Raw genomic sequence first — 25,929 nt, forward strand, 5'->3', positions numbered from 1 at the left:
TCGGCTAGTAGTGAAGACGTAGCCTCAGCATACGTTAGAGCTTCTAAGGAGCAGGTCTAATTTATTCCCCAGTGTAATGTCTCTCAGTGGCTGCAGCACAACACCCACCAGCCTTCCTCTGGCATACCCCCTTCCCTCTATGCATAGTGAAGTAGAATCAAAGTTCTGAACTGTTTTGGTGCATTTGTGCAAAATGGAATTCTAATTATAGAAACCCTTCACTTATACTGTGGAATAAAATCACTTCATCAGGAGCCTGATCCAAAGCCCTTTGAATCAATGAGAATCTTAGTATAGATTTCAATGGGCTTTGGCCAGGTTGTATAAAAGGCATCATTGCATGTTATTTTTCCGATGTTGCCTTCTCTGCCTTGAGCACTGATACATATAATTGGAGACGGGGATAGACATTTAATGAGTTTGTATTGTTAACTGGAATAAATAATTGCTGTATTTCTCCAGTTGACTCCACCTCCAGAATGCTCAGAAATATACAGTGATGACAGCCAAAGAACACGCTCTGGGAAATGTTCTAGAAAATGCTTTAAATCCCCACTTCTTGTCTGCACAAACTAAACATACAGTGGGACTGAGAGCAGAATAAACCCTAAGTACACCGAGCAGTTAAATGAAAATCAGTACAGTCTTCAAAAGTCCCAGTGCAATGGCTCTCCCAGATCAAGAAAAACAGTGAGACGCTTACCTTTACTATCCTCTGGCCAGCAGGTGTCTCAACAGTCTAGGGCCAGGCTACTCTATCGCACTACATTGGCACACATGCACAATGCGCCACTGTAGCCTGTCTGGTGAAGATGCACTATGCCAACGGGAAAGCGCATTTCCATCGCCATAGTTACTCCATTCCCTCAAGAGGTAGAAGCTATGTCGGCAGGAGAGCGTCATAGCACTGTTGTGGACACTGATTTAAGTTGATGTAACTTACGTTGCTCAGGAGGGTGTCGTTTTCACACTCTCAAGCGAGATAAGTTATATCAACTTAAGCGGTAGTGTAGACCTGCCCTACAGTCTTTGTGACCACAGACTGGCAGGAGTTGCAATTTCTGGTGCTGTCTAGGACTTCTGGTAGTACAGGCCATTCCTGTCATACTTCTTGTAAGTAGTTCATACTCTGTACTGATGGAGAGGGGATAGAGTTGAGAAACATAAAAAAGATGATGATAGAAAGAGGCTTTGTTAGGTCACTTAACAATCTGTGTGCGAGCCACAAGGCTTTGAGATGTCTTTGGTGTATGCCCTTGGTTGGAAACATTTTTATGTACCTGTGGGCAGGAAAAAGCTTGCAGCCTCAGCACTAGGCATGACTTCCAGCTATAAACCTATATTTCAGCTGAGGTTTCTGACGTAAAGAGACAAACATCCATTGTTGCTGCAATTTTTCATGTGTCCTTCTGTGGTGCAGCTAGCATAATGTTCATCATCATGATGTAGTCCCACAACCATTGTAAAGACCTGCCCCACTAGATGTCAGTGGAGTTTTGGCACTGACTTCCATGGGGCTAGGATTTCAGCCCAATGCACAATCACCAGAAATAAGTCCCTTAACAACAGAGATCTTGATGCTTATCAGCAGAAAACATGAGGCTTTATTAAGACACAGTAAGCCCACAGAAGTAGCCAGAATTCTTTTGGATAGGGGAAAGAGATCACAACCCAGTTTGGAACTCATTTGGAAGCCTATCAGATGACAAGTGTCAGACAGTGCTCTCCTGTCTTAGTGCCAGTGCAATAGAGATATCCTATCTTTAAGTGCACTGCATCTAAGTAACTATATTAAAATGACATTTTTTATTCAACAGATCTGCTTCTTGTATACATGCAGAGTCCTATCTGCTTATCTGAGTGTTACAATAAGTTTACCCACTTTTTTTGACCTGTTAACAGCACAGAGCCAACTCAGCTCTTGCAAAAGGATCTGGGTTCTGTAGGTATTTTGTGCATCATTGACAGAATTGAGTATGAAGTTCTGTTCTCGACACTTGACCTGTGACAACCCATTGATGGCAATGGCCTTTTACAGTTGTCATTAAGATCACAATCTGAAGATGGTCAGGTTGCGGGTATAACTGAGGGTAACATTTGGCCTATGGAATCTTAATTACGTGTGATGGCACATGAGAAGGAAGAAGTCGTCAGTGGAGTTTCAATAATGTAAAACCAGTAGGGGAGAAGAATCAGTCTGCAACATTAGGCTGGAAAGCTCATGATAACTTGCTTCCTTTTGAGATTTGTGGTAATTCCTGACTGTGGTCCAGGTGGAAATAGCACAAGAACAGCTTTTATCAAAATTTTCAACACCTCTGGCCCTGACTGGAACTGGATTGTGCCAAGACGAAAATAATCGAATGAGAGTGAGGGTAGGGAGTTGATGGAACTATTTTGAACCTCAAAATAAGTTTGTCGGTTCTAAATCTATCTGTGTTTTGTATGTAGGTTTTGTTTCATGCCTTTTTTAAATGTCAGAGTAGATTTGCAAAATGTATATGGTTCATATTGAGAGTATACTTCTGCCTTGGTAAAATTGCTTCTGTTGTTTCACAAATCCTATCTAGTGCTTTTCCAGGCAGCTAATCCAAACTTCTTTTATTTATGTTTTTGCTATGACTGTCAACAGAGCATGACTGCACTGCATATTGGTTTGGAAATATGTGCCGCTAGCCAAAGAAAACTGATCTGCTAGTGCCATGATCTCTTCCTTGAAGCTTTTGTCTTGCAAGGACAGTGTAAACAGTAACCCTTTACCATGTTTTATCTCCTCGGTCTCTTCTTTTCAGATATCTCATCTAAAATATTCCAAAAGAGGGCAACAGTGGGTATATGGAATCTCCTCTACACCTCATCAACAAGGAGTTGTTTTTTTATGTTAATCACTATTTTTCCTAAACAAAAAATGTCATTCCTTGTTTAGGTGCAGATTCAGGAAAATATCCATTAGTCAATAGTGCTTTACACTCATTCTTAAATGTTTTCCTGAATCAAGGACTTAGATGCCTCCTGTTTAAAAAACCCCTCAAAGTGATCAGTGTTTGGTGTCCTCCCAGTAGAAAATGTCCTTACTGATCAGCAATCAGCATTTCAAAGTCATAACTGAGTACAATTTAGAAAAAATGATCTGCCTCTGGATTATGATATTTTAACAGAAAAGTAATGGGCCCACTCCTACAAAGTGCTGAGCACCCTCATCTACCTTTGTAGTCAGTCAGTACATGCCTACTAAGCAAAGTCCTTAAGGATGGATATTTAGTTGTGTGCTTAAATCCCATTGACTTTAGCATGTTTTTAAATGCTTTGCTGAACTGGAACCTGAGCTCAGGCACTAAACACCTTGAAGGATCAAGCCCAAAATGTAAATTGCTGTGTAAGTCGTGATCTATCCAGAGTAAACTGTGTCCCTAAAATTCTTAAAGGCAAATGTGAGGCAGATTTTAAGATATGCTGCAATATATGGTACATTTATAATTATTCAGCTATTCTGGTAATTATTTATGTGTCCTTACCTGAAGTTAGTTTCAAGAACATTCCATTTATTTTGCAGGTTTTAGACTGTAATATAGGCAAGGTTAGTGGCCTGAATGAAATGTCTCAGAAATGTCACATGAACCATGAAAGATTTTTTTCTTTGTTTGTTTTTTGTGTGCTGGTTCAGCCCACATCGGCAAGTAGGTGGGCAGGGGAGAGCTGGTACTCCCAGCCAGGGAGCCCCATTGTGCTAGGCACTGGGCAGAGATGTAGTAAAAGACTATCCTTGCCCCAAAAAGCTTGCTGGCTAAAAGATAAGACATAACAAGCAGGTAAGGCAAACAGACTGGGAAGGAAAAGGAAAAAACAATAATTTTACAGACGAGCTGTGTGCACAGTTAATAGATGTAACAAGCCAAACAATAGCAGTAATATTGGCTCACCACCTGCCTAGCAATATGTTTTTTTCTATGAGAAATGAGTCATAAGGATGGATTTCAAGGATAATAAGGTAGCAGCCATGTGGGTTTTTGGAGGAAGCTTTAAATTGACACCAGGGTAAGTGAGAGCAGACTTTCACCCTATACATACACGTATCATGTCACTCATCACTGAAAAACAACTACACATGCAAGTAGCCTTTCTGCATCAGCAGCTCTAGACAATGATGTAACACAGAACTATCATACAGTTGTTTGTTAACATTTACATAAGCTGCTATTTTGGGGCAAATCCTACAAACATTTACTACGGTACATAGTGCTTAATACTATAAGCAGTCTCACTATTTTCAATGCTACTAACTCACAGGAGTAAGCACTGAACTTGATGATAGGTGTTTGCACGATAGTCCTCTTAATTATTCATCCAAACAAGTATAAAAATTGGATCTAGCGAAAAACAAAGATTTTAAACTAAATTGCCTTTCGCATAACTATTTTGAGGTGATTTAAAATTTCTCCTAAGAAATGGCAGCTATAAATCTACATCTACGGTGGCTCTACATCATTTCCAATACTGTGAGATCAAAGCTTGGACAATTGTTTTATGTGGCTGCAGTGTCACTTCTAAATATTATATTTCAATTCTTGGGAACTTGTTATAAGGTACCAGGAAGACAGATCTTTTCTAGTGCTTAGTAGGACACTGGAAAGGGGCATCAATGAAATATCTGGTAATGTAACCTCTTTCTTACATCTTCGCCACCTTGCCTTTAGCTAAGGGCACATTCCTACCCTCCAGTACCAGGCATACATTACTGCACATCTTGTAAAATCAGCATTTGATTGCACCTCTGTTTTGCTACTAATATTTGCTTATAACTGTGCAAAGGACATTGAGATACTTCAAATATGGAAGGAGCTATTTAAAATGAAATTCTATATAAATAGTATAGCATATTGACATTTTAGCAGTTTCAGTGGTAATCTGATGCCTGTTTACATGAAGCATATATTTATAAATAGTATATAAAGGGTTAATAAATTGTAGCTGTTTTAATAAATGGTTTTCAACTCATATTGTTATAGAGTTCAATAGTCAATAAGGTTGCTGATAACCTTCGCTCATAGCCATATTTAACACATATTACCAATGTCTATAATATACTTATAATATCTATTACCCTTTATAAACTATTTATACATGGTCCTGTGATAGATTTGTTCTGAGTCAGGAGCAGACTCAGCATGCTGTCATCAAATCCCCATCAATATAGGTTAATTGAAACCTAATTGGAAGGTCAATCAACTGAGTAGAGCTACAGCTGAAGGACTAATTAGAGGGAGAAGAAACCTCAGGAGGTGGATGCATATAAATTGAGAAGAGGGCAGCCTTGGAGCGGAGTGCCAGAGGCTTGCAGGATGTCTGCGTGCTCTCTTCCCTTCCCTTCCCCAGAAGCAAGTGGGGACACTGGCTAGGGCGTGTAAATAGCACTATAGGCAGAGGCCTGCTGGAGCAACAAAATAAAACAGGCTAGTAGTGAAGGAGGCCTGAAGTGGTGCGCTCTGTAATTAAGGCCTGAAAGGACTCTTAGACCACCATGTGACAGTGTCCCGAATCCTTGATACAAAGTATGGTCCACGTTTTTGTTAATAAAACTCATGGAAAGAAATTGCTTTTTCTCAATTGTTTGTTCATTCCCTTGAGTAGTTTCTGAAGTCAACTTTCACTGTATTCTGTAACTATATTAGTCTTGGATTATGTGTTTTAAGTATGAAATAGGTGGGAGTGTACTATTATTATCAGACATGGTTGAGAATTTTCCATTGAACCACTTTTTCAATGGAAAATATGGGGAATATGTCTATTTTCCCATACAAAAAAATTTCTTTCAGGAAAATTAAAATGAAAAGGTTCCATTTTGTGTCGGTTCAACATTAACCTGTTTTGTCTGTCTGAGCCATCTTGGTGCCTCAGTTTGAGTGCCTCATGCCCACATTCTCTTCTGTGGACCAGGCTTCCGGGCCACTCTATCTCCCATGATGCACTGTGGTACTGGAGCCCCCACGATGTATGGCCGCAGCTCTGTCAGAGAGAAAGACTTTGGGAGATACAGCCCAACCAACCCATAGGGGAAAGGGGAGTATGCAGCATCCAAGTGACAACTCTCATGAGGCACCATGACTGTTCAAGTGCATGAAAAGATTAATGTCAAACTGCCTTAATATGAAACATTTTGACATTTTCCAAATCAAATTTTGGGGGGATTTTCATTCCATGAAAAGTTTTGATATTTCAACTTTTCATTTTGTTTCAAGACAAAAACAAATGTTGAAATATCATCTGAATTTCCTGTGTGATGGAAATTCCATTTTTCAGACATCTCAAATTTTTACTATAATTACAGATTCTCATGCCCTTAATCATATTCAGTAGCAACTTCACAACAAGACTACTCATGGACTAAGGTACTATTCTGCAGAATATGGGTAGCAGAAGAACCTGGTCCATAGTAATTACTTGTGCATTCAACAGCAATTTTCCAGGATATGTCATCATTTTTTATAATGCTCCCTTTTACAAATGACAAAGACTCTGGGGATGTATATCAGAAATATAATAGATGTGAGAAAAGTCATACTGTTATCATTAGCTTAAAAAGTTATTTTATAATTGTTAACATAAAAGCAGTTATTTTTATATTTTATTTGAATGCTTAGTAGAATGAAAAAGTTTTAAATGTTCTTTTCTATTTTTCTTTACTGTGTTTTCTCGCCTCTAGGACCTTCTAATCTGTTTAGTGTTTCTTATGCTTGATCTATCTTTATCTAGTCTCTTGATGTGAGGTAGTAAATAATATTAGGATATTGGCACAGTGGAAGGGCCTTAATGCTGAATTATTGTGCTGTAATACATTTTTAAGACTGAGGAGTTATTGGTAGAAATGGGCTAGAGGCAGCATTCTCTTTTGAATGTTCACAAAGGCCTAGCTTTAATTATTTTGTATAAATGCTGATTTTAATGTTTTAATTCTTCGTTCCCCTAAATATTATTAATATGGTTGCTGCTCTCTTTTGGCTAAATTCCGGCTTTGAGAACCATAGCTACATTGAGTAGGGTATAGAAGTGTAGTGCCTAACGGGAGGCATTCTGCTCACAAAGAACACAAACAAGCAGGATGTCTCCAAGGCACTGAGGGAAGAGTGCTCATATGTGCACCCCGCCTCCCCCAAAAAGGAGTACAGTGTGCACTTCACCCACCATTGGCCTCTAAATGCTAGCAGATTGCTTGAGGGAAAGGAACCCTAGCTATATGCCCTACTGACCAGTTCACGTCTTCTTTGGCATGTTGAACTTCTCTGACGATTCTTCAGGACCACAAATATCCCCATTGTGCCTGCCTCCTGCTAGGGGCATTAGAAGGAAAAGAGCTCCTTTCTTCCCCTAAGCCACTCAGTGCAAAAACACAAGTTCTTAGAAGTTAAAGTTGGTAAATACCCCTCAGCCTTTTCAGTATAGACTTGCCCCATCAGTAGATGATTTTTCTGTTCTTTGTCTGATCTCATTTTAAATCTCTCAAGTGCTGGAGTATTCAACAATCCCTGTAAGATTATTCCACAATCCAGTAGGACTCAGACAATTGGGTTCAATTCCCAGATGTCCTACAAGCTTTCTGCATAACTTTGGGCAAATTAGGTTCTCTCTCTGTGTATTCATTTCTCCATCAATAAAATGGGAATAGTACTTTCCTTCCTCTTAGGGAAGTTATGAGGATCGATTTGATTTGTTAATGGTTGCAAGGTGCTTCATTTCTTCATCCTAGATGGACATATAAAGGAGCACCAATTACGTTCAATAATAATAATTTATTTATTGCTATTTATTCCTGGTATTTTTCAAAGAATGTCTCAGCACATTCACTTTCTCCTTTACCTCTCTTCCTGTTATTGTTTTCAAGACGTTGGAGCATTTTTTGAAGAGGGGATGTGGCTCCGATATAATTTCCAGTCCCCAGGGATCAGTGTGAAAGACTTAGTCAGCCGAACTATGTTGAGCTCTACAGACCATGATAACACTGTGCCAGACCTCAGATTGAATAAGGAGGCGCTCAGTTTCAGCTTCAGTACCACCAAGTCCCCTTGTGTCCTCCTATACATCAGCTCTTACACTCAGGACTACATGGCAGTGCTTGTCAAGCCATCTGGTAAGTGATCATTCTGAGCTTTCTCCGCTGAAGTTACTACTGATTAAAAAAAAAATTGGCACACAATAGCCAAAGCAAAAGCCATGAGCTAATGAGAAGATCTCTCCAACCATGTAATTTCAAAACAGGAGACGCAAGGCCTGATTCTGTATTTTATTGCACTAGCTTTACACTGGTGTAACTCTTTTCAAGTCAATGGAGTCCCATGCAACTGGTGTAATCGAGTTGAAAGTCAGGCCCATAGGGTGGATTGAGATTCTGGCATAAAAACCCAAAGCAGCATCCATTTTAATAAATATAAAATAGAGAGATTAGATTATAAGGGCGGGAGGTTTAAAGTCAGATTCTTGCATTGAAATGTGTACTATACAACCTATTATTTTCTGTCACCTTTACTTTTCCTTAATCCCTCCCACCACCAAGGGCCTGATCCAGCTCCCACTGACATCAGTGGGAGTTTTACCATTGACTTCAATTCAAGTAAGGGTAGGTCTAATGTCAGGAAATAGGAACACTAAGAAACACTGGATTATAAAAAACATAAATAAGGAAGGCTTGTGGTCTAATGGTTAGACTACAGGTCTTGGAGACGAGTTATGGATTCTGTAACTGGCTTTATCCCTGAATTGCTGTTAGACCATGGACAGGTCTGTGTGTGTCATTGTCCCTGTATAAAACACAAAGCTAATACCCATCTCACAGAGGCATTTTTTTTTTGACAGCCAATCACTTCGGGCTACTGCCATTTTAAACACCAAAATTCCAAAACCACATCCCATTGGGATTCACAAACCCTTACTAAAAGTTAGGTGTGGTGATGATGTGTCATCACACATAAATTTCTTTATGAATATAGCCCTTTTTTAAAGCACTGTGATATCCTCTGCTGCCATTGCCCCTCTCACCTCAACCCCCAAAATTAGTTTGTTACATAATCAAAGTGAATACAGTGAAATTCCAGAGCTTGATCCTGCGGACTCTTAGTTTGTGAATTACTTTATTCACGTGCCAAAGTGTTTCCAAGATCAAGCTCTAAGCAATGTTTGTCAGTGTCACTTAATTGGAAGCAGCTACAATATCAACTCAGTCTCAAATGTTTAGTGCAGCTTGTCATTGTTGGGAAGGGAAGATCAGGAAGGAGGTGAGTGGTATTTCTGAGAAGAGGAGAAGTGCATATGGACAAGAATGAACTTTTTTTTTCCAGTTTGCATTTGGAGTGCTGCATTATATAGAATCTTAAAATAGTCCTGGCTTTTGTGGTTTATTAAGAGCCCATTGAAACTCACAAATGCATTTATATATTTTTAATATAAGCCCCAATCCTCACATTTACAATACATGGGCAGACAGCTGCACCTTTGCAGAACCCATTGGCTTCAGTGGGACTCTGTGAAAATGCATCCCTCTGCCCACACATTGTAAGTTGCAGGATTGGAGCCATATTTATTATTTAATTCTAATTTTATAAATATTACATCAATAAAGACAGATGGCACCTTTCCAGCAGAATTACAACTCAAATATAAGATTAGAACCATACAGTCAACATTTCAGTAAAGGTTGCTCTAAATCCACTTTTAGACACCTAAATAAGTGGCCTAACTTTCAGACGTGTTCACCTTACGCGGTAATGTCTGTTGAAGTCAGTGGAAACTGTTGGGTGCGTAGCACTTCTGAAAATTGGGCCACCTATTTAGATGCATAAAAAGGTACTTAGAAGTAGAGCTGGCTAGAAAAGAGAGATTTGGGGGGGGAAGTATAAAATTCAGACTTTTTGTTGAAATATCAAAAAAGAAAATATTTCAATTCAAAATGGTGCTGCTGTGTTTTATGGGAGTTGTAATTCAGATGCCTCATGCTCCTATTCTCTTCCGTGGTCTGGGCCCTTTGGCCAGACTATATCTCTAAAGATGCACAACCTTTTTCTCTCTTGGTGAGGGGAGAGAATGCATCATAGGAATCCCGGGCCATGGTGCATCATGGGAGAAGTAATCTAGCCAGAGAAAATGGAAGCATAAGATATCTGAACTACAGCTCCCATGGTGTATAACAGCATCATTTTGAATCAGAATATTTTGTGGTTTGGCTAAAAACTGAAAACGTTTGTGTGAGGGCATTCAGTTTTCTGATGAAATATTGAAATTTTCTGCAAAAAAAGTTTCAAAAAACCAATTCTCCATTGAAAAAGAGCTGCAATGAAAAAAAATTGACCACTTCTGCTTAGCAACCTAACTTGAATCACCCATTTGTCAAAACTCTTTTGCATCAAATACTAAAAGTTTTCCTTCAGAGTCCTTCAAAACACCCCAAGGACAGCTGATCCATAAACAACAACTAAATGGGATGGAAAGAAAGCCTTGTGTTCACATATAATTTCAATATTCATCTGTCATAAATCAGATGTTATACTTATTCCATAAGTATCCTTAATTTATTGATGGAAATCCTTATTCCCGCTACCAAATAAAACGATTATTCTTTTATTTCTGTATTTAGCTTTAACAATTTTATTTGGGCAAGGATAACAATCTCAACACAAAACAGTCTTGCTTTATACGTTAACATTTATAAGTCACTTTCATACCATTTCATGTATAATTCTGACTTGTTTTTTTTTTAGTTAGTACGGTTTGCAGCTGCTTTGGTTTTGAGACACTGGTCACTATCTGGTTTATGGCTGTAAACTGGAAACAATTACCACCCCCACTAGGTTTAAATTGTCAGGCACTGACTCTTCCTATTTAAATTCTTCTGCAGCAGAGCTCAACTCCAAGAGCGATTTAAATATGAAATTATGGAGGTCATAAGTTAAAAATGAAATGAAGAGGGGGAAAAAAAGTTCTGGGAAATAAAGGTGTAAATAGTTTAAAATGTTGTACATTTCTTTCTGTAGGAAACTTACAGATTCGATACAACCTTGGAGGCACTGGAGAGCCATATAACATTGATGTTGACCACAGAAACATGGCAAATGGACAGCCACACAGTGTTAATGTCACACGGAATGAAAGGGACATAGTTCTCCAGGTAAATATACATCTGAGCCTTTGAATACTATACAGCTTTATTACTAACAGTGATAGTCATAGGTATAAAACTATTACTATTATTGCCTTCCATACCAAGATACAAATACATGTTACAAACATAGCATAACTAGTCCCATATCTACTGAATCCCAGTCTTGTGAGCTAGTTATAGGAGCATCCTTTCTTTCTTACCAATGCCTTTCTTTTAAATATGCCTATCCTTAAATTTATGAACATGAATAGATCCACTGTGCTCAATGGAGGTATGGCCAATGGAGCTCTTCAAGAAGATAAAATTCAGGATGTGCATAAGTGTTGGCAGGATTTGGGACATAAGTGAAGGAGTATGATTGAGGGCCTAGGACTCTAGATTCCTGAGTTCCAGTCCTAATTCATTTTCTGTGTGACACTGGCAAGTACTTCACCTATTTGTGTCTCTGTTTATTTCTCTGTAAATGAGCACAATACTATCACAGAAAGAACAGGAGTACTTATGGCACCTTAATTTATTTGAGAGTAAGCCTTCATAGGCTACAGCCCACTTCTTCAGATTCATGAAGTGGAAGACTACATGCATACAATGAAGTGGGCTGTAGCCCACTAAAGCTTATGCTCAAATAAATTTGTTAGTCTCTAAGGTGCCACAAGTACTCCTGCTCTTTTTGCAGATACAGATTAACATGGCTGCTACGCTGGTACCTCACAGAGGCACTGTGAGAAGCAGTTAAAGTTTTCTAAACACCTTTTTCTTTGTTTAACTATATGTTAATCAGATAGAGCTGCTTTCAGTTCCTGTCACATATGTGTATACATATGGAGAATAACGAATGGTGTGGTATAAAAGCTTTACTGCCATGAGTTTCAGATAGACTGAGTACTTACAAGTGGCAAACCAAAAATAAAATAGGCATATCATCCCAGACAAGTTCCAATAAAACCTTTATATCACACCGCAGCTTCATTTATTGTACAAATGTCTCAAATTTTATAGAAAAACTATTTGAGAAATATTTAGAAAGTATTCAAAAATGTTCTTCTGCCTTTATGCTCCCTTAGCACCATGACTCCAGCTGTCCAAGACTTAGAGACAGAGAGAATACATATTAGAAACTTCAGAAAATTACACAAAATAGCTTTATTGTACATAATAATGTCATAGTATTTGTGAGCTGCTAAGGCTAAAAACAAAAGCTGTATGTCCACCAGAAAGGGAGAATTTCTGGGGTTTCTATTGGTATAAATCCTGCTTTTAGCACTAATATGTTGTAAGATATGGGACTTTAATTCTGTCATTAGTGTAGAATTGAATATTGCCCTTCCTCAGCCTTAGAACAGTGTAATTTTGGAGAGAAATTCCACATCTGAGAAAATGAGAGAAACATTTTTCTGGCAGGGTTTGTTGGTAGGTTTTTTAGTTATTTAAATAGTGGATGTTTGAAGATTGCCCTACAGGTCCCTCAAGGAATCTCAGATAGCTGGTCCATACTTAAGGCATCCAAAGAGTTGACTTCCTTATGTTATGTTGGCTTTTTTAATCCCCTCACCTAGTTTACAATGTGGGGGAACCAACACAGCAGGCACCATGAATAAAATATAACAAGAGGAGGTCTCCTTGGGAACCAAGCGAAAAGATCAAGGATGGGAGCTGTCACTGCATTTACCAGGAGGTGATCAAAATGGATACCTGCCAGTAAAAAAGCAGCAGGGGGAAGCTTTGTCAGTGGATTATGGCATCATTTGCCTGAAGCTCACAGTCGAGTACGCACGCATCTCTGATTCAGAATCACTTTGGTTGCACTGAGGCAGAATTTCTTCAGAAAGTTACTCTTCTGTTTGTAAAAAGAGTCACAGCCTCAGCAACTGTGTAACATGTATAGACTATTCACCAAACTGTTTGATAGGGTGTTTCTTATTTATCAAACTATAAACTGATAGCAGATAAGATTTGTAGTCAGTTTTTCCTCTGGACCTTAAATGCTTCTATTTTATAGTGCCTGGAATGTTTCCTGAAGATGTATGGCTGATTGTTACAATTTGTTCTCGAACTTGGTGATGGGATATGAAACCCTCTTCCAGACTCTATTTGGAAAATGCCAGCACAATTAAGGGTGCCCGCCTTGCATTAATTAGCCTAACTCTAGCATCTCATGGGGTTAATCCAACATTTTTGCAGTATGTTACGTTGAGAGTGAGAGAGAGTAAACTATCCACTTGGGTCCTTGGAGGCTTCCACACACCTCTAAGGTTGCACTGATAGGGTAAACTAGGTTGAGGGCTTTTTACCCTGTCAGGTCAGCAGATGTATGGAACAAAACTGGGTTAAATAGTTGGGGAGCAGATGCAGGTAAGGCTTATTAAACTACAGGGCCCAGACAATATGCATGAAAAAGAGGATAAGGAAAGGAGTGGCTCATGATAGGAAAAATCCTGTGCTACCCATATCATGCCCTGGAAAAGGGAGGATTTTAATTTGGTTCTGGTTCGTACCCTAGAAAAGGGAAGGCTTTGAGGTTTACCTGTTTTTCCCCTGTAAATGAGACAGCTTTAACGTGGGCATATACATACTTAAGAGAAGAAGGCATTGTTTTGTTCTGGTGGGCTGCACTAACCTTTGATGCAGAGCCTATTTCGAGACACAGGATTAATATCACCTGCCATTTCTCAGAATTTGGGAAGATGTGTGCTTCTCTGTACTTGAAAATGTGGGTGTTAGAGAACAAAGTAACGTCTTTTCTCAGGGCACATTTACACTGGCAGAGTTACAACACCAGCAATTACAAAGCTGCTCAGAGAGCACTGAAGGGAAACTGCTGTTGTGTGTTTACACTGTCGGCTGCCTGCGCAGTAATGTATTCACACTTGCGACACTTGGCGGTGGTATTTGGAGCGGTGCACTCTGGGCAGCTATCCCACAGAGCATCTCTTCCTCTTCTGCAGCTAAGAGTTGTTGGAAGGCAAAGGGGGTCGCGGGGCATTCTGGGTCCTGTCCCAATGCCTGTGATGCATCACTTCACATCCCAGCAATCTCTGTGCTTCCGTCCAAATTTGGCACCATCTTTCAGTAGTTTGTGTACTATGAACTCTGCATCTTCGGTCTGCAGGCATGGATCCCTCAATGTTGACCAATATGCTGCTTGCTCTCACTAACACATCACAAGTGGCAGTGGAGTTATTCCTTAAGCTACAAAGTCAAGAGGAGTTTGACATTGATCTTGCCATGTGTAGTAGCTATGACATGATATTGCTTGTGGCATTCATGGAGGTGCTGACCACAGTGGAATGCCGCTTTTGAGTTCAGGAAACGAGCACTGAGTGGTGGGATCACAATGTCATGCACGTCTGGGATGACGAACAGTGGCTGCAGAACTTTTGCATGAGGAAAGCCACATTCATGGGACTGTGATGAGCGCACCCCAGCCCTGCAGCACAAAGACACGAGAATGGAAGCTGCCCTGTCATTGGAGAAGCGCATCGCGATTGCACTGTGGAAGCCGACTACCCAGACTGCTACCGATCGGTCACTAACCAGTTTGAAGTGGGAAAGTCGACTATTGGAGTCATGTTAATGGAAGTGTACAGGGCCATTAATTGCATCCTGCTCCGAAAAACCATGACTCTGGACAACGTGCGTGACATGGATGGCTTTGGACAAATGGGTTTCCCTAACTGCGGAGGGGTGATAGATGGCACACACCTTCCAATTCTGGCACTGGACCACATAACCAACCAGTACATTAATCGGAAGGGGTATTTCTCTATGGTTTTCCAGGTGCTTGTGGATCATTGTGGGCATTTCACAGACATTAACGCAGGCTGGTCTGGAAAGGTGCATGATGCACACATCTTTCGGAACACTGGCCTGTTCAGGAAGCTGCAGGCAGGGACTTTCTTCCCAGACTAGAAGATCACAATAGGGGAAGTCGAAATGTCCATTGTGATCCTGGGAGACTCTGCCTTCCCTTTAATGCCGTGGCTTATGAAGCCAGACACAGGGCATCTTGACAGTGGCAAGGAGTAGTTCAACAATAGACTAAGCAAGTGCAGAATGACTGTTGAGTGTGGTTTTGGCCATTTAAAGGCCTGCTGGCTCTGCCTATATGGGAGGCTGGACCGAATGAAGGGAAGGGTGAAAGCACTCAGGGTGGGACTGCTGACGCTCAGTGCCTGGAGACTGAATTTGAACAGTCGGAGACCAGGGCTATTAGAGGGGTGCAGTGTGTGGCCATAAGGATCAGGGATGCCTTGAGGCAGCACTCTGAAGCTGAAAGCCACTAATATTTGTTGCTGTGCTTGGAAATGCAGTGCTTGTAATGCTAGGAGGTGATTCTGATTGGTGCAGACAATGTACTATGAAGGTTTAAGAAAATCGCCTGTTGCTTTGCAGGGCTCTGTTTGCTTTCAATTAATAGACTAAAAATTGCTTTTAAACAAAAATAACTCTTTTATTAAAAAACAACAACTGGAGGGAGAGAGAAACAAAAAAACCACATCAGAATTGAGGGGGGTGGGGGAAGGGAGGATTCCAGGTGGAGGTGGGGTCCCGGAACAGTTAAAGATTAGTGTATATCCAGGTGCCCTATCCAACCTTCTCCTTTGGAGTACAGTGCAGTGGGTACTGTACTTCAGCTACGATTCACATACCTGTCATTAACTGGTTGACCCCCGGCAAGCACACATGAGCCACAAGACCCCCAAAATGGTGTGTAACCGCAGGGGCAGGGGAAATCAGTGTTGCAGGACCGTACTGGACACTTGGCTCTTGGAGAGAGCCAGCACTGTGGGGGAGAGGGGGCCTTATAATCATTACTGTCCCCACATTTTCCATAGGCTGTGTTCCTTATGGAAGATATCTCACTGCTGAAGGTGAGCAGGGAATCAAGGGTGGGTCTTCTTCAAGACTGCAGCTTCCGCCCTGTCTCTTATGCAACTCACCTGTGTGCAGCAATACCTGCCCCCATGACAGCAGAGTGGTGTGGGAAAGTCACCCTTAATGGGCCAAGAAACAAAGCAGCTCTGCCAACGAACCTCTGGCATTGGATTGCCCAGTATCTCCATGAGAATTTTGTGGAGATCTCTGCGGCAGATTCCTGTGAAGTGAGGGAGTCAATCAACACCCTGTTCCGCCGCTCAGGCTAGGCATGTTGTGGTATGTGCATTATACAGACACCAGCCTGCTTTCTGCAACCCTCCTGCCCCCAACAACTCACTTCAGCGATTCCCAAAATCAGAGTCACTTACCAGGGGCCTCTTCTCCTGTTTGTGCTTCACCAAGCTCCGACACCTGTGACTGGCTAGACTCCTCTGGGGTAGAGAAGAACTCCTGACTGCATGCATCTCTGACCTCGGAGTCATCCTCTGCCTCTAGGTCCCCCTCCACATCCTCATCCAAGAGTTCCTCCTCCTGACTCGATCCACTCTCAATTGGAATGCAAGCCACCGAAGTATCCACAGTGGCCTTCGCAGTGGAGGGGGGGTTGCCACCGAGTATCGTGTCCAGCTCTTTGTAGAACTGGCAGCTCATGGGCACAGCAGTGGACTGGCGGTTTGCCTCCAGCTCCTTCACTTTGACCTTGCACTGCAGTGTGTCCCAATCGTGGCCCCTTTCTGTCATGCATCATGAAATCTGTCCATGAGTATCATAATTCCTATGGCTGGAGTGCAGCTGGGACTGGATAGCCTCCTATCTGCAAATGTTAATGAGGTTCAGCAGCTCGGCATTGCTCCAAGTGGGGGATCGCCTGGTTCATGGAGCAGGCATGGCCGCCAGGAAAGACGCGCTGAGACCACTGCAAGCGTCATCGAACAAACAGGAAGGGAACTTTCAAAATTCCCAAGGAATTTAAGGGGTGGGGCTCACAGTTGGTCACCTGAGGGCAGGGCAGTAGAGTTCAAACTTATGACCAGAGAGGCGAGAACAGGCATTGTGGGACACCTTCTGGAGGTCAATCACAGTGCTGTAATCAACCAGGGTGTCTACACTGGCATCATGGCGCAGTACCCCCCGGCGCAGAAAGCTCGATACCTCTCATCGGGGTGTTTTTTTTACAGCGCTGCAACTGCACAGTGTATGTGCACTAAGTGGCTTGGCAGTGTGTACACCTCAGGAGTTACAGCACAGATAGCTGCTTTATGGCTCACAAACTTGCCAGCGTAGACAAGGCCTCAGTGTCCTAAGGCAGGTCACAATGTTTGAGTTCTCTTTGGCACAATACTGCTGCACCAAGTGGACTTGTGTTTTCTTTTATAAACCATTTTCCAGTCAGACTAGCAGATTGTTTACCTCTTTAAATGAGGCAGCTTGCTTGCCCGATGCAGTTTCTCAAACTCTCACGGCGCTATAAAATGTCACTCTCATGAGTGCACCAACTCCAGTGCATGAGGTTTGTTTTTCTTGTGTTAACAGCAAGTTCATATTCAGAATACCTGTCTCTCTAACTTACTGTAATAACCCTGTAGGGTACATTCAGTGTTCAAAATATTTAAATAATCTTCACTCTGACAATAAATCACTACTACTTATGTTCTGTGGAGTTGTTTTATCACAACTCTCAGGGGTATCACTTATGAATAAATAGAATAAGAGGTTCACTATTGAGCCCATTGGTACTCCAGCTGATGCGATAAACATAAGTCTGTTGAATACTTAGACAGTAACTTATGTCTTTGTGCCGGTCAATCAGAACTTGATTAAAATCTTTGACATAAATAAATATAGGCTTAAAAACAGATGTTTAGTGTGAATGATTTTAATTGTTGGAATTATGGCCCTCATCACTAATATCGGCATATTTAAACAAAGTAACAGGGACTCTGTCTAACAGGTTGCATATTACAATTTTCTCATTCAGTGACTGTGAATAAATCAACAGTTATTGCCTCATTAAACTACTGTGTCCTGTTTGTAATGCCACCATTTTCTCAGGAATTGTGTCCAGTGTTAACTGTTGGTCCAGGCTTCAAGAAGACTGTATTTAAAAAAAAATTCATATAGGTAAACATTTGATCTTTTTTGCTTCTGCTTTTTTGATGACGTGGACAACGTTTAAATTTGCTTATAAAAATTCTTGTGTCTCACCTCTATTAAAATGTCAACTACCAGTAGCCATGGCACATTTCCAAGACTGCGTAAGTTCACCTGTGGACAGGAAGAAGCTAAGTAAGACAAATGGGGACTATGTTATCCTAGTAAATGAAAAGTCAAGAGCTGGGCTTTAGGCCATGTAGGGCGAGTTTTATTTGTTTTGACTTCATTAAAGGTTTTAATACTTCAGTAGAGTATTTTCCAGATCATAAACAACAGAACAGTCTCAATCGAATATCAAGTTTTTGGGGAAAGAAATGGTGTTTAGAGTTATTCACACAAAAGTAAAGCCTCATTTTAAAATAATAAAAAAGAAGTCCAAGAAAAAATCTCCCTATGCTTAGGGCCTGATCCAAAGTCGATTGAAGTCAATGAGAGTTTTTCTGTTGATTTCATTGGACTTTGGATTATGCCCTTATAGAGCCATGAATGAAAAGAATTTCTGCCTCAGGGCTAGACTTCTACATTCTCCCTTTGGCTTCCCATGCAGTGCCCCAAAAATCAAGATTCTAAATGAGGATGGAATATGGACAATATGCTTCCTATTATACTTGTTTTTCCTGTTGTGCTATATAAGAGCTATTAAGTTTGTTACACAAGAAATAAAAATGGGATGTATTTTAATATTAAATAGAATAATACCCAAAGGAACACAGCAAAATATAATGTTAATCAGTTTCCTTATTGGGATATATTTGTAGATTCTCAGCCGGTCTCCAAATCTCCATGCCTTCTTTTAAAGCCATTTCCATGGATGTATTATGTACCCCAGGGCTATGTACCACCCAGACCAACACATTTCTACAGGAACACTTTCGCCATCCTATATAAGCTTCATGAAATATATGAATGTCGTTCGAAAGTAATATCAGTGTCTGGCATAAAATCTAACATACTCCCATCTACAGTTTGCAAAATGAAACTGTTTTCTAAATGTTCTTATATTAAAACATTTTTCTTCTCTTGGGCCTGTATTTTGAAGCTTAAATTTTCCTGATGCATTAAATAACCATTTGCAAGTGGTCCACACTCTTTTATTTCTGGAACCATGGAGTCTGGTATCTGAAATCCACCTCACAATGAACTGTTCTTTTACACCCATCCACATACACTCAAATCTCATTCAGAACAAGCCATTCTTCTTTCAGGCCAACAGCCAAAACATGCCATATGTTTGAAACACTGGAAACCCTGGTTCCGGTCTCACCAAAGGTTTATCTTTTTCTATAAAGCTATTATTTTACCTCTGGAAGCCTGAGGGCTATACCTCTGGTCTTGCAAAGGGTTATGCATAAATGTCTTTATGGGATGCCACTTCCTCAGATGCAGGGCCGGTGCAACCCATTAGGCGATCTAGGCGGTCACCTAGGGCACTAGCATTTGGGGGGCAGCATTTCGGGTCTTTTGGCAGCGACCGTGGTGGCTGGATCTTCGGCCGCCCCAGTCATCGTCGGCATTTAGGAGGAGGGACCTGGGGCAGTGGGGCACAGGTAGGGCTGCCTGCAGCAAGTAAGGGGGGGTGCGGCACGCAGGGGAACTGCTCCCCACCCCAGCTCACCTCTGCTCCATCTCCTCCCCTGAGCGCGCTGCCCTGCTCTGTTTCTCTCCCTCCCAGGCTTGCGGCGCCAAACAGCTGATTGGTGCTGCAACCCTGGGAGGCGGGAGAAGTGGAGCAGCAACAGCGTGCTTGGGGAGGAGGTGGAGAAGTGGTGGGCTTGTGGCTCACGGCTTCCCAGGCCGGGTGGGAGCTGTCACGAGGGGGGTGCCTCAGGGCAAGGGGGGGCAGAGAGCTGCCACAATGCTCGGGGCTAGGGGGCGCAAGGTAGAAGTTTCGCCTAGGATGCAAAACATCTTTGCACCTGCCTGCTCAGATGTAACACATGGAAGTATCAGAACCTATGCCAGAAACATCAGCACTCATGCTCAGGATACAAAATTCAAGGGTGACTGGCAATTCGCTCTTCTTAGGCTGGAGGGGACTTGAAGCATGATGGAGAGAATGTACTCAGGGAAATAGTGTAAAACGTTCTTGGAACACACCTTGGTAGAGACAGGACTGTCTTATAAGTAATGATTGATGATTCAATTCAAATAAAGTGAATGCAAGCCTGAGCCTTCACTAAATGCTTGAAATGAACCCAGTGTATTTTTTTTTATTTTTTGCTTTTTGCAATTCAGAGAAGTTTAGTAAACTGGGTGTGGTTCTGCATTTTCCAATTTCATCAAAAACAAGAAGTAGAAAGACCAAAATCCCATGAGAAAAACAATGACGCATTAGTTTATGACTGAGTTGAAACCAGAAGGACTGGAAAATTTGCAAAAAAGTCCATATCCCTCTTTACTAAATGGGAGAGTCAAATATTAATATCCTGAAATTCAGGGGCCATAGGGACCTTCTCTCCTCATTGGCACATGTGTGACTCCCATTGAACTCAACAGAAAGAAAATAAATCAACAGAAATCTTTCGTATACATCCCAGGACAGAATTTAGCCCTAAGGTTGTATTGCTTTTATGAAACCTGAAGCTGTAACCATTTGCACTCCTTAGACTTGCTGCTGCTAAGCTGAACTATGTATTATTGCAGACAAATCTTTTTCTTCCCACCCCTCCACCCCCCCACTTGTCAATCAGCTAGCAAAGTCTCAAAGCTTTACGCGTATTAGAGCAGCAGTTGTCAACTTTTTTTCATTTGTGGACCCCTACAGTTTTCAAATAGAGGTGCAGACCCCTTTGGGAATCTTAGACATCGTCTGCGGAACCCCAGGGATCTGCGGACCACATGTTGAAAACCACTGTTCTGTGGTAACAACCAACTTTCACAGACCCCTTACACATAGCCTGGTTCTCAAAAGCTTTCATTCTCCAGATCACCAAGAAAGACTCTACAGACCATAATTTGTAAATCTTTCATGAACTCATTGCCTTATTTTGGTATTTTTTCCACCCTGACAGGATAAATGTTCCTTATGGCATCCCATAGTCTGCTAGTTGATCAATCTTTCTTATCTGATCCCAAAGCAAGATTAATTCTCAGGTTTTTTCTGAAGGAATTAAAACCCCTAAGAGAAAAAGGTGAAATAAAAAAGATTTTTGAAGTGTGAGTCCTATTTCCTAAACCTAATGCAAGTGGAATCTCAACCCATTTCTCTTCATGTTGAACAAATGGCAATGAACTATACATATAACAAGATACTGAAATGAAGTCTTCCAGAGAGCGGAGGTTGATTGCTAACTTTCTGTGTATATGATGAGACACAGCCAGTGGTTCTCTGGGAGGGGAATATTTTATTGTAATATTGGTGTTTATTATAAACTCTAGATGTCAACATTATATACATTCAATGATGCTTCATTTTGAAGGTTTTCATCTCCAGGAAACATTAATCATTTTTGTATTAAGGGCTATCTGTCTCAGTCTACTCAAATGTGTATGAAGCAGCATTGGTGACTACTGTTACTAAGGGAAGTCTACACTTTCCGTGACATGTTGAACACAGACACTACCCTCCTAACTAGCGCTGGTATAAATAGCACTGTAGATGGTGATGCACAGCTTAGGTGAGTAGCGGTCATGCCTAAACCTCCAGAGTATGTACCTTACACAGCTCTCTACACAGCTCCCATGTCAACACTGCTATTTTTTAGCTGTATAGTGTCCTGCTGCCTCCCCACTGTAGTGAAACGTTCCCCACTGCCAGAGGCTTTCATTGCAGTGGGGAAAAAGCTCCAGCAGCTCCCCCCACTGGAGCCTTTTCTTGGCTCTAGCAGTGGGGAGCTGCCAAGCCTTTCACTGAGTTTCACTGTGGGACATAGCTACTGTACCCTATACACCACTGCAAATGTAGATAAGGTCTAAGAGTTAGGCCAAGATTTTCAAATGGTGTCGGATGACTCAGTGTTTGAAACGCCTCAGAGGAGCTGCACTTCTAGAATGTGCTGAGCACTCACCAACTAGAAATCAGGCTCCATTAAAAGAGATCATGCTGTTTAAAGAAAATGAGCCACCCAAAAAATCAATGTTTTCAAAATTCTTCCTTAAGATCATGTCACAAAACACTGGCTCTCACCTGATACACTGTATGCAGAAAGATAATTTATATAATATATTTCATATAATAAAAGCATATGTGTTTCTCTGTGTGTGAGCTCATTATATTGACATAATGCTATTGTGACTAAATGCCCAGAAAAAGTCACAAAATATTCTCAGAAATAAGGTTAAAAGCCTAAAAATCCATATATAAAATAAACATAACCAGAAACAGATACACATTTTACATTGTATGACAGTACATATTGGACAAATTAATGTCCCATTAATGTTGTCTTTGAGCACAAGGGGTCACACTCTTTAATTCTAATAACCTGGCCTTAAATAATCTATTATTCGTTCTGTTAACATTTGACGTAAAGTTCATCAGTTAAACATAGGGGAAAAGAGTGCACAATGATCTGAAATTACCATAATGTTATTTCAGTTGATGGTGGTCAAGGTAAAGAATTAATTTAAGACAAAACAGGGGCCTGTTTTCATGTTAGTGCTCCTGTTACATTTTGAGACCAACGTTTAGAAACATACCTAATTATTAAGCCTTCATCTGAGCTTGCATATTTTCCACATATTGGGCCAGAACCTCAGCTGCTGTAAATCAGTGTAGCTCTGTTGACTTCAGTGGTGCTACAGTAGTTTACATGAGCTAAGGATCTATTTTTTTAAGGGGATGGAGGAAACCTTGTGTGTTTAATTTTTAACTGCGATGCATCTTATGCTGATTGCATTTCCAATTTAAATCAATGTGAAAAGCTTTTATTATAAGTGAATGCAGTTAATCCCTTTGGAAGAAGACTATAATAGCCTAAGCAGTAGTTCTTAAATCAGCGTATAGCCCTGGAGAAGAAAATTTGGAGTCTTACTTAAAACAAATAATAATTACATCTATATAGCAAATTTCATCTGAATATCTAATGCAAATGTTAATTAAACTTCACTACATTCCAGTTGGTTCCATATCCATTTTGCACTTGGGCAAACTGAGCCACACAGAGGTTCAAGGATTTACTCAGAGTCACAGAGCAAGTTTCTAGGTTCAGTTGCATACAGTCACGTATCCACTACTTGAGCCTGGTCTCATTGAATCCAATGGCAAAACCCCATTACCTTCAGAAGTGCAAGATCAGGCCTTAAATTGGTGGTAGAGCCATTATTGAACCGTCGCCTACTCACTAGACCCTAATGAGAAAATGTGGCTGTGAAATTCTAATGCTGGGCCAAATCTTGATGTGCTCACTCAGATTTTGCTCAGGCCTCACTCAGGCAAAGTTTTCATAGCAGTCAATGGGAATTCTACTGGAATAAGAATTGATTAATAACCGAGTAAGGACTTCTGGGTTTGGGCTGCTTGTTGTGAAATGCGCCGACACCACCCTGAATACTCACAGGTATTTGATAGGAAGCAGTCATGTATCTGGATATATTCAGGATAATTTTGTTATTAAAGCACTGTGTTGGAGTCAGGATACCTGGGTTCTTCTTTTAGCTCTGCAGTAAAAGATAGCAATAAATGTCCAAGAAAAGGTGACATTATTACCATTAACATCAGAATAAGATATAGAGAGCCTCTTCTCCTCTATCCTGAATAAGTAGGAGGGAAGGACCTCTACATAGGGCTCAGGAGAGCATTAGGTGGTGACCCTGGCCTCTGCCAGCCCCAAGGGGATATGGTCTACCTAAAAGATTAGTTTACACTGCATTTTACTTCATGTGCGAGCCAGGTGTGCTCATTGCTTTTTTGCGAAAGACCAGTAAAGTGCACCAGCAGCAAGCATGAGTTACATTATCAAAGTGAGTAGTTATTTAAAAGAAATGGAATTTTATTGAACTTCTCCCTAAACAACAGCAACGTCAGATAAAGTCAACCTTGTTGGCTTGATGTGACTTGAGAACTGAACCTGAATGTTTTCTACCAGTTTTTATTTATATTCGGCTCAAATGAAATTAATTATTTTTAGAAGAAAAGAAGCTGTAATGAACACTCAGAAAGATAATCAAGAAGCTATAATTTAACACATATTCATGATGCCATCCTATGTATATGCAAAAGATTGATTTTGTATTCATTAAATAATGCAATATCCTTTTCAAATAGCATGTGATAGTAATAATTCTTTTTCTGTTATGAGTCTTGATCTACATTAGACTGAGATATGAGTCTATGAGTCTATGAGATAATTGCAGTATTTCTTATGACTGCAAGCAGTTTAGTATTAGCAGCTGATACCTGAATAGCCACTGGATGGCAGTAGAGCATGAGTTTTAGAAAGAATCCAGTCCTTCCAAGCTGCCTGTGTTCCTTCAGTCACTGATCTAGAAAAGTCCTGGATTAGATTCTTCTAAAATTGTGTTTTCTTTTATAAACTTGTTCGAATAGAACACAGACAAATAAGAAAAATAAGAGAAAAGAAATCTCACCACTGACCTACCTTAGATTCCTTAAGCACCTTATATACTATTTCCCCACCAGCTGAACCCTTAATTCATAGTGTCAAAACTGGAGAAGGGCACAACTCACAAATTTTGGGTCTTAATTCAGACCAGAACTTCCCCAAGGGCTTTGAGCTGGTGTAGTGGGCTGATTTCATGTATAATCAGAAATCTTTTCCTTCTTCTTGCACCCAGGAAAGAATCATAAAATCTCATTTCTCTGGTTTTAAAGTGAAGGTTCATTCTAACCATATACTTCAGTCATTTTCCCATATTCCTGTTTTTCTAGGGGAAGTAAAAGGGGGATTTAAATAACTTGAGTTGAGCTTTCATGAGGAGATCCATAAAGATATCTGACACTTGCACTTTTGGATTTCTTCACCTAATTTTTCAGTTTTTACTTAAATTTGAACATTTCCATGCAGATACCAACAGCAAAATTTCACCAGCTCAAAGTACATGACATGGGCTCAGTTGTAGCTTTGCTACTAACACCATGCACTGAGCAGACTGAGAAACAGATTATGATTCAGAGATTCACATTCTGCCTCTTGGTTTCCCCCATCCCTGGCACAGCATATCTCCCCCAAACACTGGCACAGATGTACTGGCCAGCACGCTGGATGGAAGCGGCAGAGCCAAGGTTTGAGTTTCTCCTAATCCCCACCTCCTTGCATGAGAGAGAGAGAGTAGAATCTCCCTCCCACACTGTTCTCCATGATACAGGTAGCTGGTGCAGTGATGTAAGGGGAATTCCTCACTCCCCTGCATTCTGTTCTAGGCAGCAAAGCCACGCCACATATAATTGAGGTTGTCTGACACATCTCAGTACATAACCGTGTTTTCAGTTACTTGTAACTTTGCCAAACTTAAACTGTTCTGGGAGAAATTTCCCATGCCAGGTGCCAGCCTCAGGTAATTTTTGTGGTAGTTTCCGCTAAAATGGTTAGGGAGAAGTCTGCTATTTTGACTATGTTAAAAATATTCTCACAGCCATTTTATTGCGAAGCTATAATGACCCCATGCTTCATCATGTTTTGCTTTGGTAGGGTTTTGGGTGGGGAGGATGTTTTTTTGTTTTAAATGCACACACTACAATATGTTTATACTAAAGAAGACCAGGTCAAAGAAGTATGTCTGGCACTTGGAGCGAAAGGTGGTGAGGTTTGTGATGGTCCATAGTTCCTGTGGGAGTTCATTCCACAGTTTGGGAC

At 40.8% G+C, this 25,929-nt stretch overlaps 1 protein-coding gene and 1 long non-coding RNA gene across 2 annotated transcripts in view; one reads left to right on the top strand and one right to left on the bottom strand.

Moving 5' to 3' along the window:
- CNTNAP2 (contactin associated protein 2) overlaps positions 1-25,929 on the top strand; it is a 1,698,090-nt gene that overhangs the window by 1,595,538 nt on the left and 76,623 nt on the right. Inside the window, exons 19-20 of the mRNA XM_050937667.1 lie at positions 7,877-8,122; positions 11,016-11,149. Coding sequence (XP_050793624.1) covers positions 7,877-8,122; positions 11,016-11,149 — 380 coding nt within the window. The remainder of the gene's footprint in view (positions 1-7,876; positions 8,123-11,015; positions 11,150-25,929) is intronic.
- LOC127043773 (uncharacterized) overlaps positions 1-25,929 on the bottom strand; it is a 489,959-nt gene that overhangs the window by 107,683 nt on the left and 356,347 nt on the right. The window lies entirely within an intron of this gene.

Source organism: Gopherus flavomarginatus, chromosome 2 (assembly GCF_025201925.1).
Source record: "Gopherus flavomarginatus isolate rGopFla2 chromosome 2, rGopFla2.mat.asm, whole genome shotgun sequence".
Lineage (NCBI taxonomy): Eukaryota > Metazoa > Chordata > Testudines > Testudinidae > Gopherus > Gopherus flavomarginatus.